The following is a 12453-nucleotide window of genomic DNA, read 5'->3' as shown; positions in this document are numbered from 1 at the left end:
AAGATTAGTTAAACCTGCCTCTGTGTTCAGATGTATGTAATAACCCTGCCTCCATGTTTATCTGTATGTAAGGCCCCACTGTAAGAAGTACCCTGCCTCTCTGTTCAACTTTACAATGCACGTACTGAGCTGCAGTGCTGCAGGTTTTCCATCCAAGAGCCCAGACCACCCAATCCCAGCTTTCTGCTCTGCTTTTCCTTCATTCCCTCACTGCTCCTGTCAGGCCCAAGTCCCTGGAACCATTTAGGGCAAAGGCACTGTACCCTAAAGAGATTTCCATTTCTTTCACAGAACCCCTGATGTCCTTGGTAATCTAGTGAGAAAAGCAAGTTAAACAGTGGAGGATACTTTTTAAATGTACACACCCAGGTCCGTCACTAGCACTGCAGTGTAGTTTACACAGGGTGCCCGAGGCAGTAGCCTTTCTGAAATTCTTAGGTGAGTATATATATGGTAGCTTGCTCTCACTGGTGAGGGAGGCTTAGCTGAGGAGTCTTGCTGGGTGTGATCTTCATGATTGGCTCAGCTACTGTAAGAGAGCAGTGTGGGAAGGCTTATAGAACCCTCGTGGATTCTAGCTCTGAACCTGAGGTTTAGACCGCAGTTCTTCGGAGCTTCCTGGAGCCTGGGTACCCTCTTGGAGAGAGCATTTTGCTTTCTCTCTGCAAGCAAGATGATGGCCGTGGGCTTTCCTGCTACTTAACTCACCCTGGGTTGTATAATTAGGAGTGTTGTGGGCTTTGAAGCTTGAGCAGCTTAGAGTTGGCAGTTTTACTGGTTGTGGTCCTGAAGTTGAGGGCTGGCTTCTATGTCAACTCTATCTAACCAGCTTGCTAAGTCCTAAGAAGGCAAAGGAAAGTGGATATTCTGAATTTTCTCAGTCTGCTGAGAGAGTGCAGTAAATGATACAATGCAAATGTGTCTTGGGAACACACACTCAGCCTGTGAGCTCAGCAGAGGGAAGCTGGTGGAGAGAATGCACAAATTATGCTTCAGGGGAACTTTCAGAGTATTGAGTGTGCAGAGGAGAAATTTTTTTAGGTAGAGGAATAATTTTATCATCATCATCACCACCATCACCCAAATTACATAGTTTTTCACCTTGTTATGGTAAATTTGGGGGTGGGATCTACTTTAAATAGTAGGTTGGGGTCAGGTGATAGAGGGCCTTCTACATCCTATTAGGATGCTTGATATGAGGATTGGAACCATCAGAGGTTTTAAGGAGCTGCACAGTCCACTTCTGTTAGAGGATGAGACAAAAGTGTGTTTAGGCAGCTGAGGACAGTCGCAGGTGATAGCCAATGAGGGCTTGAATCCAGGCAGAGGTAATGGAGTTGGCCAGGCAGGACATATTAGAGAATAGTTAGGAACCAGTGTTGACAGAACTTGGTAATTGGGAAAAAGATGAAGGCACCTAGGATGGCTGCCAGGTCTTTGGCATAAGTAAAGAGCGTATCTGAGACCTGAGATGTCGAATAGCAGGTTTGGAGTGTGTGTAGGAGAGAAAGAATTCAGTTTGGATCTGTTGAGTTTGAAGTCTGTCCAGCAGGCAGGTAGCTACATGAGATGGGAGTTCAGGAGCATATTTAGGGCCAGATATAAAGATCTGTGGGCTCATCGCAAGTGTTAATTAAAACTAAAGAAGATGAGATCAAAGAAGAGATTTGAGGAGAGGAAGGGCTGAGTAGTGGCTGTGTCCCAGGGGGACAGATAGGGGAGGGTGGGAGATGTGAGCGTGGAGGCTGCCTCCTTATGCACGCGCTCATCAAGAACCATCTTGGTGCTGTGGGATGAGTTAGCTTCTAGTGTTGCCAGAAGAAAGGGCCATTTTGGAGACTGATGCTTTCTTACCGAGTTTTTGGTTGGACAGAATCAGTCTTTATCTTCTTTTATCTTACATCTTAATAAACAGTTTATTTTTTTGTGATTTGTTGAGTAGCAGTTTCCTCCACGATTAAAACTTTGCATCTTGGAAAAACTCTTTAAGATATAGGATATGGAAAGGGACTTGAAACAGAAGAGTGTGGGAGATGGTCTGAGGCAGTGGCTCTCAGCCTTGCCAGTCAATGCTGTGACCCTTTAATATAGTTCCTCATATTGTGGCGACCCCTAACCAAGTGATTTTCATAGCTACTTCATAAATGTAATTTTGCTATTGTTACGAGTCATGTAAAGATATGCTTTCTGATGGTCTTAGGTAACCCCTGTGATGAAAGGGCCATTTGACAAACGCTGGTCTAATGAGCCATGGAACACTCAATACTGAGAGAAAGCTCATTGAATTGAGACAGGAAGTAAACTACCCAAAAGAGCTTTAGGAAGTCCCTGAAACTGAGCGAGGCACGGCCCTCCCATAGAGTATATAAGCAGTAGAGACTGCTGAGAGTCACTCTGTGATGAGCCTGAAAGAGCAAGACCAGTGGAGCAGCCTGAAGAACCAAAGGCCAGCCGAGCAGCCTGGGAGAGAGAGGCTCACACTGACTGAGCTGGGAAAGGACACTGCTGAGGTGCTGCAAGGTGTACGTTGTGCTCCAGATTTGCAGCCTTTTGAGCGGCCATGTATGCTAGGGTAGGCTTTGGTGATGCAGCTGTCTTTGTCATTTCTGCTCCTGTAAGTCCTTCCCCGTATTCCAGTAAGTAACCCAACAAAACTCATGAATTCACCAAATTGAACTTTGATAGTATATGTGCTTTGGCCCGTCATCAGTTATCTATCTGCTGGAAATAGACACTTTTTCCTGCTTCCCAAGGACGCAGTGTCACACAACATGATCCTGTGCAGTTTTTGAGAAAAGGATTCAGAACACTTAAATATTGGGGCTGGTGAGATGGCTCTTTAGGTAACAATGCTTACTGCTAAGCCTGGCTGTCTGAGTTCAAGCCTTGGAACCCACAGAGCAGAAGGAGAAAACCAACTTTAGAAGGTTTTCCTCGACCCTTGTCATATCTTCCATAGCAGCCCCCAATAAACGACTAACAAACATTAGTGTGGAACCCTAAATCCCAGACTAGTGTGTTTCTTATGTTGTCTTTATTTTCATTGGAATCTTTGCCTTAAAAAACTTGGCTCCTCTTTTTAATTTGAATGTAAGTTGATATGTTATATATATTATATATATGTAATATATGTAATATTATAGTAAGAATTATTCTGTACTTTAGTTACATATTGCTTATCTTATTTTCAAATTTGATAATGATTCACAGTTATTACAGACTTCCATTTTCTATCTGGATAGGTTTTTTTCTTTTTTTCTTTTTTTTTTTAAATTTTATTATTTTTTTAATTAGGTACTTTCTTCATTCACATCTCCAGTGCTATCCCAAAAGTCCCCCGTACCTCCCGCCCCCCACTCTCCCTGTTTTTTTCTTTCTTGAGCCTACACATTATTTGTTTCTTTTTAATTAAAATATTTTAAAAATTTTATGTATCTGGATGTTTTGCCTGAATGTATTGTTGTACACCATGTGTATGCCTGGTGCCCAGGATGTCCAGAAGAGGGGGATAGATGTCCTGGGACTGAAATCACAGACCGAGCCACCATGCAGGTGCTGGGAAACAAACTCTGTCCTCTGGAAGCCCAGCCAGTGGTCTAACCTCTGGGCCATTTTGCCAGCCCCTGCTGCTACCATTCATACACTTGAATTTGACTCTAATCTTGTCACTCCTCAGCTTTAGAAACTTCTCAGCACTTCTTCGCTGTCGTGGTAAGATCCATGTGCTTCCCAGAAGTTTTTGCCATTTGCTCCCTCTGCACAATCCATCCAGTAACCATCTCTATGCTTGCCTTGGATGTCCACAACGCTGTGCTTGTGCGCGGGGTCTGCACAGGGCACCCCTCCCTACTTCCCGGCCTGGCCAAGTCCTTTTCATCTCTAGCCTTCTAGATTCAGACGTTCCCTCTTCCCAGGTGGGATTAATTAACTCTGCCCTGGGTATTTATGCAACAATTTGTGCTCGTAGAGTAGCTATTAATTAGTTACTAGTGACTGTTGGGAGCCGCCCCCACATTCGCCGTTACAAGATGGCGCTGACATCCTGTGTTCTAAGTGGTAAACAAATAATCTGCGCATGTGCCAAGGGTATCTTATGACTACTTGTACTCTGCTTTCCCCGTGACGTCAACTCGGCCGATGGGCTGCAGCCAATCAGGGAGTGACACGTCCGAGGCGAAGGAGAATGCTCCTTAAGAGGGACGGGGTTTCGTTTTCTCCCTCTCTTGCTTCTTGCTCTCTTGCTTCTTGCTCTCTTGCTTCTTGCTCTCTTGCTTCTTGCTCTCTTGCTTCTTGCTCTCTTGCTTCCTGCACCCTGGCTCCTGAAGATGTAAGAAATAAAGCTTTTGCCGCAGAAGATTCTGGTCTGTGGTGTTCTTCCTGGCCGGTCGTGAGAACGCGTCTAATAACAATTGGTGCCGAATTCCGGGACGAGAAAAAACTCGGGACTGGCGCAAGGAAGATCCCTCATTCCAGAACCAGAACTGCGGGTCGCGGTAATAAAGGTTCCCGTAAAGCAGACTGTTAAGAAGGATTCAACTGTATGAATTCAGAACTTTTCAGCTGGGGAACGAGAGTACCAGTGAGTACAGCTTTACGAGGTAAGTCCGATCTTGAACTTTCTAACGAAATTCAAGACAGTCTATCAGAAGTAAAGTGGAATATGTTTGGCCTTGAATTTTTTCTGGTGTTAGGAGCCCTTTTGTTCCTTTTCACATGTTATCAAGTGATTAAGATAGGGCTGAAAATTCTAGAGGAAATTCAGGACAAGCTATCAGAAGTAAAGCGGGGAGAGAGAGTAGGAACAAAGAGGAAATATGGTACACAAAATAAGTATACAGGCCTTTCCAAGGGTCTTGAACCCGAGGAAAAGTTAAGGTTAGGTAGGAATACCTGGAGAGAGATTAGAAGAAAAAGAGGAAAAAGGGAAAAGAAGAAAGATCAATTAGCGGAGGTCTCTAGGAAAAGGAGCCTGTGCTCATCGCTGGATGGGCTCGGGGAGCCAGCTCTTAGTAGCTCTGAAGCAGGTGAAGAATCCTCCTCTGAGGAAACAGACTGGGAGGAAGAAGCAGCCCATTACCAGCCAGCTAATTGGTCAAGAAAAAAGCCAAAAGCGGCTGGCGAAGGCCAGTTTGCTGATTGGCCTCAGGGCAGTCGGCTTCAAGGTCCGCCCTATGCGGAGTCCCCGCCCTGCGTAGTGCGTCAGCAATGCGCAGAGAGATGCGCAGAGAGGCAGTGCGCAGAGAGGCAGTGCGCAGACTCATTCATTCCCAGAGAGGAACAAAGGAAAATACAACAGGCATTTCCGGTCTTTGAAGGAGCCGAGGGTGGGCGTGTCCACGCTCCGGTAGAATACTTACAAATTAAGGAAATTGCCGAGTCGGTTCGTAAATACGGAACCAATGCTAATTTTACCTTGGTGCAGTTAGACAGGCTCGCTGGCATGGCACTAACTCCTGCCGACTGGCAAACGGTTGTAAAAGCCGCTCTCCCTAGTATGGGCAAATATATGGAATGGAGAGCGCTTTGGCACGAAGCTGCACAAGCGCAGGCCCGAGCAAACGCAGCTGCTTTGACTCCAGAGCAGAGAGATTGGACTTTTGACTTGTTAACGGGTCAGGGAGCTTATTCTGCTGATCAGACAAACTACCATTGGGGAGCTTATGCCCAGATTTCTTCCACGGCTATTAGGGCCTGGAAGGCGCTCTCTCGAGCAGGTGAAACCACTGGTCAGTTAACAAAGATAATCCAGGGACCTCAGGAATCCTTCTCAGATTTTGTGGCCAGAATGACAGAGGCAGCAGAGCGTATTTTTGGAGAGTCAGAGCAAGCTGCGCCTCTGATAGAACAGCTAATCTATGAGCAAGCCACAAAGGAGTGCCGAGCGGCCATAGCCCCAAGAAAGAACAAAGGCTTACAAGACTGGCTCAGGGTCTGTCGAGAGCTTGGGGGACCTCTCAGCAATGCAGGTTTAGCGGCTGCCATCCTTCAATCTCAGAACCGCTCCATGGGCAGAAATGATCAGAGGACATGTTTTAATTGCGGAAAGCCTGGGCATTTTAAGAAAAATTGCAGAGCTCCAGATAAACAGGGAGGGACTCTCACTCTTTGCTCTAAGTGTGGCAAGGGTTATCATAGAGCTGACCAGTGTCGCTCTGTGAGGGATATAAAGGGCAGAGTCCTTCCCCCACCTGATAGTCAATCAACTGATGTGCCAAAAAACGGGTCATCGGGCCCTCGGTCCCAGGGCCCTCAAAGATATGGGAACCGGTTTGTCAGGACCCAGGAAGCAGTCAGAGAGGCGACCCAGGAAGACCCACAAGGGTGGACCTGCGTGCCGCCTCCGACTTCCTATTAATGCCTCAAATGAGTATTCAGCCGGTGCCGGTGGAGCCTATACCATCCTTGCCCCCGGGAACCATGGGCCTTATTCTCGGCCGAGGTTCACTCACCTTACAGGGCTTAGTAGTCCACCCTGGAGTTATGGATTGTCAACATTCCCCTGAAATACAGGTCCTGTGCTCAAGCCCTAAAGGCGTTTTTTCTATTAGTAAAGGAGATAGGATAGCTCAGCTGCTGCTCCTCCCTGATAATACCAGGGAGAAATCTGCAGGACCTGAGATAAAGAAAATGGGCTCCTCAGGAAATGATTCTGCCTATTTGGTTGTATCTTTAAATGATAGACCTAAGCTCCGCCTTAAGATTAATGGAAAAGAGTTTGAAGGCATCCTTGATACCGGAGCAGATAAAAGTATAATTTCTACACATTGGTGGCCCAAAGCATGGCCCACCACAGAGTCATCTCATTCATTACAGGGCCTAGGTTATCAATCATGTCCCACTATAAGCTCCGTTGCCTTGACGTGGGAATCCTCTGAAGGGCAGCAAGGGAAATTCATACCTTATGTGCTCCCACTCCCGGTTAACCTCTGGGGAAGGGATATTATGCAGCATTTGGGCCTTATTTTGTCCAATGAAAACGCCCCATCAGGAGGGTATTCAGCTAAAGCAAAAAATATCATGGCAAAGATGGGTTATAAAGAAGGAAAAGGGTTAGGACATCAAGAACAGGGAAGGATAGAGCCCATCTCACCTAATGGAAACCAAGACAGACAGGGTCTGGGTTTTCCTTAGCGGCCATTGGGGCAGCACGACCCATACCATGGAAAACAGGGGACCCAGTGTGGGTTCCTCAATGGCACCTATCCTCTGAAAAACTAGAAGCTGTGATTCAACTGGTAGAGGAACAATTAAAACTAGGCCATATTGAACCCTCTACCTCACCTTGGAATACTCCAATTTTTGTAATTAAGAAAAAGTCAGGAAAGTGGAGACTGCTCCATGACCTCAGAGCCATTAATGAGCAAATGAACTTATTTGGCCCAGTACAGAGGGGTCTCCCTGTACTTTCCGCCTTACCACGTGGCTGGAATTTAATTATTATAGATATTAAAGATTGTTTCTTTTCTATACCTTTGTGTCCAAGGGATAGGCCCAGATTTGCCTTTACCATCCCCTCTATTAATCACATGGAACCTGATAAGAGGTATCAATGGAAGGTCTTACCACAGGGAATGTCCAATAGTCCTACTATGTGTCAACTTTATGTACAAGAAGCTCTTTTGCCAGTGAGGGAACAATTCCCCTCTTTAATTTTGCTCCTTTACATGGATGACATCCTCCTGTGCCATAAAGACCTTACCATGCTACAAAAGGCATATCCTTTTCTACTTAAAACTTTAAGTCAGTGGGGTTTACAGATAGCCACAGAAAAGGTCCAAATTTCTGATACAGGACAATTCTTGGGCTCTGTGGTGTCCCCAGATAAGATTGTGCCCCAAAAGGTAGAGATAAGAAGAGATCACCTCCATACCTTAAATGATTTTCAGAAGCTGTTGGGAGATATTAATTGGCTTAGACCTTTTTTAAAGATTCCTTCCGCTGAGTTAAGGCCTTTGTTTAGTATTTTAGAAGGAGATCCTCATATCTCCTCCCCTAGGACTCTTACTCTAGCTGCTAACCAGGCCTTACAAAAAGTGGAAAAGGCCTTACAGAATGCACAATTACAACGTATTGAGGATTCGCAGCCTTTCAGTTTGTGTGTCTTTAAGACAGCACAATTGCCAACTGCAGTTTTGTGGCAGAATGGGCCATTGTTGTGGATCCATCCAAACGTATCCCCAGCTAAAATAATAGATTGGTATCCTGATGCAATTGCACAGCTTGCCCTTAAAGGCCTAAAAGCAGCAATCACCCACTTTGGGCAAAGTCCATATCTTTTAATTGTACCTTATACCGCTGCACAGGTTCAAACCTTGGCAGCCACATCTAATGATTGGGCAGTTTTAGTTACCTCCTTTTCAGGAAAAATAGATAACCATTATCCAAAACATCCAATCTTACAGTTTGCCCAAAATCAATCTGTTGTGTTTCCACAAATAACAGTAAGAAACCCACTTAAAAATGGGATTGTGGTATATACTGATGGATCAAAAACTGGCATAGGTGCCTATGTGGCTAATGGTAAAGTGGTATCCAAACAATATAATGAAAATTCACCTCAAGTGGTAGAATGTTTAGTGGTCTTAGAAGTTTTAAAAACCTTTTTAGAACCCCTTAATATTGTGTCAGATTCCTGTTATGTGGTAAATGCAGTAAATCTTTTAGAAGTGGCTGGAGTGATTAAGCCTTCCAGTAGAGTTGCCAATATTTTTCAGCAGATACAATTAGTTTTGTTATCTAGAAGATCTCCTGTTTATATTACTCATGTTAGAGCCCATTCAGGCCTACCTGGCCCCATGGCTCTGGGAAATGATTTGGCAGATAAGGCCACTAAAGTGGTGGCTGCTGCCCTATCATCCCCGGTAGAGGCTGCAAGAAATTTTCATAACAATTTTCATGTGACGGCTGAAACATTACGCAGTCGTTTCTCCTTGACAAGAAAAGAAGCCCGTGACATTGTTACTCAATGTCAAAGCTGCTGTGAGTTCTTGCCAGTTCCTCATGTGGGAATTAACCCACGCGGTATTCGACCTCTACAGGTCTGGCAAATGGATGTTACACATGTTTCTTCCTTTGGAAAACTTCAATATCTCCATGTGTCCATTGACACATGTTCTGGCATCATGTTTGCCTCTCCGTTAACCGGAGAAAAAGCCTCACATGTGATTCAACATTGTCTTGAGGCATGGAGTGCTTGGGGGAAACCCAGACTCCTTAAGACTGATAATGGACCAGCTTATACGTCTCAAAAATTCCAACAGTTCTGCCGTCAGATGGACGTAACCCACCTGACTGGACTTCCGTACAACCCTCAAGGACAGGGTATTGTTGAGCGTGCGCATCGCACCCTCAAAGCCTATCTTATAAAACAGAAGAGGGGAACTTTTGAGGAGACTGTACCCCGAGCACCAAGAGTGTCTGTGTCTTTGGCACTCTTTACACTCAATTTTTTAAATATTGATGTTCATGGCCATACTGCGGCTGAACGTCATTGTTCAGAGCCAGATAGGCCCAATGAGATGGTTAAATGGAAAAATGTCCTTGATAATAAATGGTATGGCCCGGATCCTATCTTGATAAGATCCAGGGGAGCTATCTGTGTTTTCCCACAGAATGAAGACAACCCATTTTGGGTACCAGAAAGACTCACCCGAAAAATCCAGACTGACCAAGGGAATACTAATGTCCCTCGTCTTGGTGATGTCCAGGGCGTCAATAATAAAGAGAGAGCAGCGTTGGGGGATAATGTCGACATTTCCACTCCCAATGACGGTGATGTATAATGCTCAAGTATTCTCCTGCTTTTTTACCACTAACTAGGAACTGGGTTTGGCCTTAATTCAGACAGCCTTGGCTCTGTCTGGACAGGTCCAGACGACTGACACTATTAACACTTTGTCAGCCTCAGTGACTACAGTCATAGATGAACAGGCCTCAGCTAATGTCAAGATACAGAGAGGTCTCATGCTGGTTAATCAACTCATAGATCTTGTCCAGATACAACTAGATGTATTATGACAAATAACTCAGCAGGGATGTAAACAAAAGTTTCCGGGATTGTGTGTTATTTCCATTCAGTATGTTAAATTTACTAGGGCAGCTAATTTGTCAAAAAGTCTTTTTCAGTATATGTTACAGAATTGGATGGCTGAATTTGAACAGATCCTTCGGGAATTGAGACTTCAGGTCAACTCCACGCGCTTGGACCTGTCCCTGACCAAAGGATTACCCAATTGGATCTCCTCAGCATTTTCTTTCTTTAAAAAATGGGTGGGATTAATATTATTTGGAGATACACTTTGCTGTGGATTAGTGTTGCTTCTTTGATTGGTCTGTAAGCTTAAGGCCTAAACTAGGAGAGACAAGGTGGTTATTGCCCAGGCGCTTGCAGGACTAGAACATGGAGCTCCCCCTGATATATGGTTATCTATGCTTAGGCAATAGGTCGCTGGCCACTCAGCTCTTATATCCCATGAGGCTAGACTCATTGCACGGGATAGAGTGAGTGTGCTTCAGCAGCCCGAGAGAGTTGCAAGGCTAAGCACTGCAATGGAAAGGCTCTGCGGCATATATGAGCCTATTCTAGGGAGACATGTCATCTTTCAAGAAGGTTCAGTGTCCTAGTTCCCTTCCCCCAGGCAAAACGACACGGGAGCAGGTCAGGGTTGCTCTGGGTAAAAGCCTGTAAGCCTAAGAGCTAATCCTGTACATGGCTCCTTTACCTACACACTGGGGATTTGACCTCTATCTCCACTCTCATTAATATGGGTGGCCTATTTGCTCTTATTAAAAGGATAGGGGGAGATGTTGGGAGCCGCCCCCACATTCGCCGTTACAAGATGGCGCTGACATCCTGTGTTCTAAGTGGTAAACAAATAATCTGCGCATGTGCCAAGGGTATCTTATGACTACTTGTACTCTGCTTTCCCCGTGACGTCAACTCGGCCGATGGGCTGCAGCCAATCAGGGAGTGACACGTCCGAGGCGAAGGAGAATGCTCCTTAAGAGGGACGGGGTTTCGTTTTCTCCCTCTCTTGCTTCTTGCTCTCTTGCTTCTTGCTCTCTTGCTTCTTGCTCTCTTGCTTCTTGCTCTCTTGCTTCTTGCTCTCTTGCTTCCTGCACCCTGGCTCCTGAAGATGTAAGAAATAAAGCTTTTGCCGCAGAAGATTCTGGTCTGTGGTGTTCTTCCTGGCCGGTCGTGAGAACGCGTCTAATAACAAGTGACTATCTGTGATCTTTCAAAAGGCAAGCCTTCTGAAAGTTAATACAGTGACTTGCCATTGGTTCATTTTATAGATACTAAGTTTCTACAAAGGGCGTGGTGGTGCACACTGACTGAGGCAGGTGGCTCTTTAAGTTCAAGGCCAGCCTGGTCTACAGAGGAGTTCCAGGGCTACATAGAGAAACCCTGTCTTGAAAAACCAAAAAATAAAATAAAAATACATTTCCACAAAATGTTTTCTCAATCGCTGTATAGAAAATTGGCAGTCCCTACTTCAAGAGTTGGTATATAGTCATTAAGGTGAGTCTTAAGGGTCAGGTTTGAGAGTGACAAGCCTGTTGATATTAGATAAAATCAAATACATTTTTTTTTTCCAGACAGGGTTTCTGTGTATAGCCCCGGCTGTCCTGGAACTCACTTTGTCGACCAGCCTGGCCTCGAACTCAGAAATCTGCCTGCCTCTGCCTCCTGAGTGCTGGGATTAAAGGCGTGCACCACCACGCCCGGCCAAATACATTTTAAGGTAATGTTCAATGCCAAATTGTTGTGAAATGCTGTTTTGTTTTGTTTTGTTTTAAACTGCTGCTTTTTGTTTTTGTTGTTTTATGCTTTAGTCAAAGAAAAGAGGACTGAGTGGGGAGGAAAAGAGAACCCGGATGATGGAGATATTTTTTGAGACAGTAAGTTATTTCTCCTAATGTTAGTATTTTGTGTGACTTTCACATTAAATATATCTTCAGAGTATGTTGTGTATTTTTCTGTTGTGTAAGTCAATGTCAATGGTCTGTTTTGTTAGAGACCCACACTGACTTGGTTCTCTGAGGCTACATAACATTGTGCAAACGTTTTTTGGCTCTTCTGAGCTGAGGACTAGGAAAGGGCTGTATCTCTTATTCATAGTATTTTATCTGGACTGTCCTGTAGACTGGTACCAGAACTGTCTTTCTGAGTCCTGTATTTGATGGGGACCTCTTTCTATCTGAAGTAGTTGAATAGTTCACCGAGTGCTGCCTGAGTGCAGACCCAGCCCAGGCGTGTAGTGCAGGTTTTCTGAATTCACCAGTGCACAGTCCTGTAAGGTCATCCACTTTGCTTTACAGCTGAGCACTCTGGAGACAGAGTGTCTGAACAGCCGACCTAGGAGCTCAGAGAGCAAGAGTGGATATTAGCCGGCTTTAAACAAGGAGGGTCACCTGGCTTTATAGGGAACGCAAAGACCTTGCTTCTTTGTG

At 45.0% G+C, this 12453-nt stretch overlaps 1 protein-coding gene across 2 annotated transcripts in view; it reads left to right on the top strand.

Moving 5' to 3' along the window:
- The window catches only part of Mnd1 (meiotic nuclear divisions 1), a 67866-nt gene that overhangs the window by 2199 nt on the left and 53214 nt on the right, over positions 1 to 12453 (top strand). For both annotated transcript variants that reach the window (XM_006502262.4, NM_029797.3), the window contains exon 2: positions 11836 to 11901. In XM_006502262.4, the coding sequence (XP_006502325.1) occupies positions 11836 to 11901 (66 nt within the window). The remainder of the gene's footprint in view (positions 1 to 11835; positions 11902 to 12453) is intronic.

This window comes from Mus musculus, chromosome 3 (assembly GCF_000001635.26).
Source record: "Mus musculus strain C57BL/6J chromosome 3, GRCm38.p6 C57BL/6J".
Classification (NCBI taxonomy): Eukaryota; Metazoa; Chordata; class Mammalia; order Rodentia; family Muridae; genus Mus; species Mus musculus.
The sequence above is the reverse complement of the archived record's forward strand: the minus strand, read 5'-3'. Positions and strand labels throughout refer to the sequence as shown.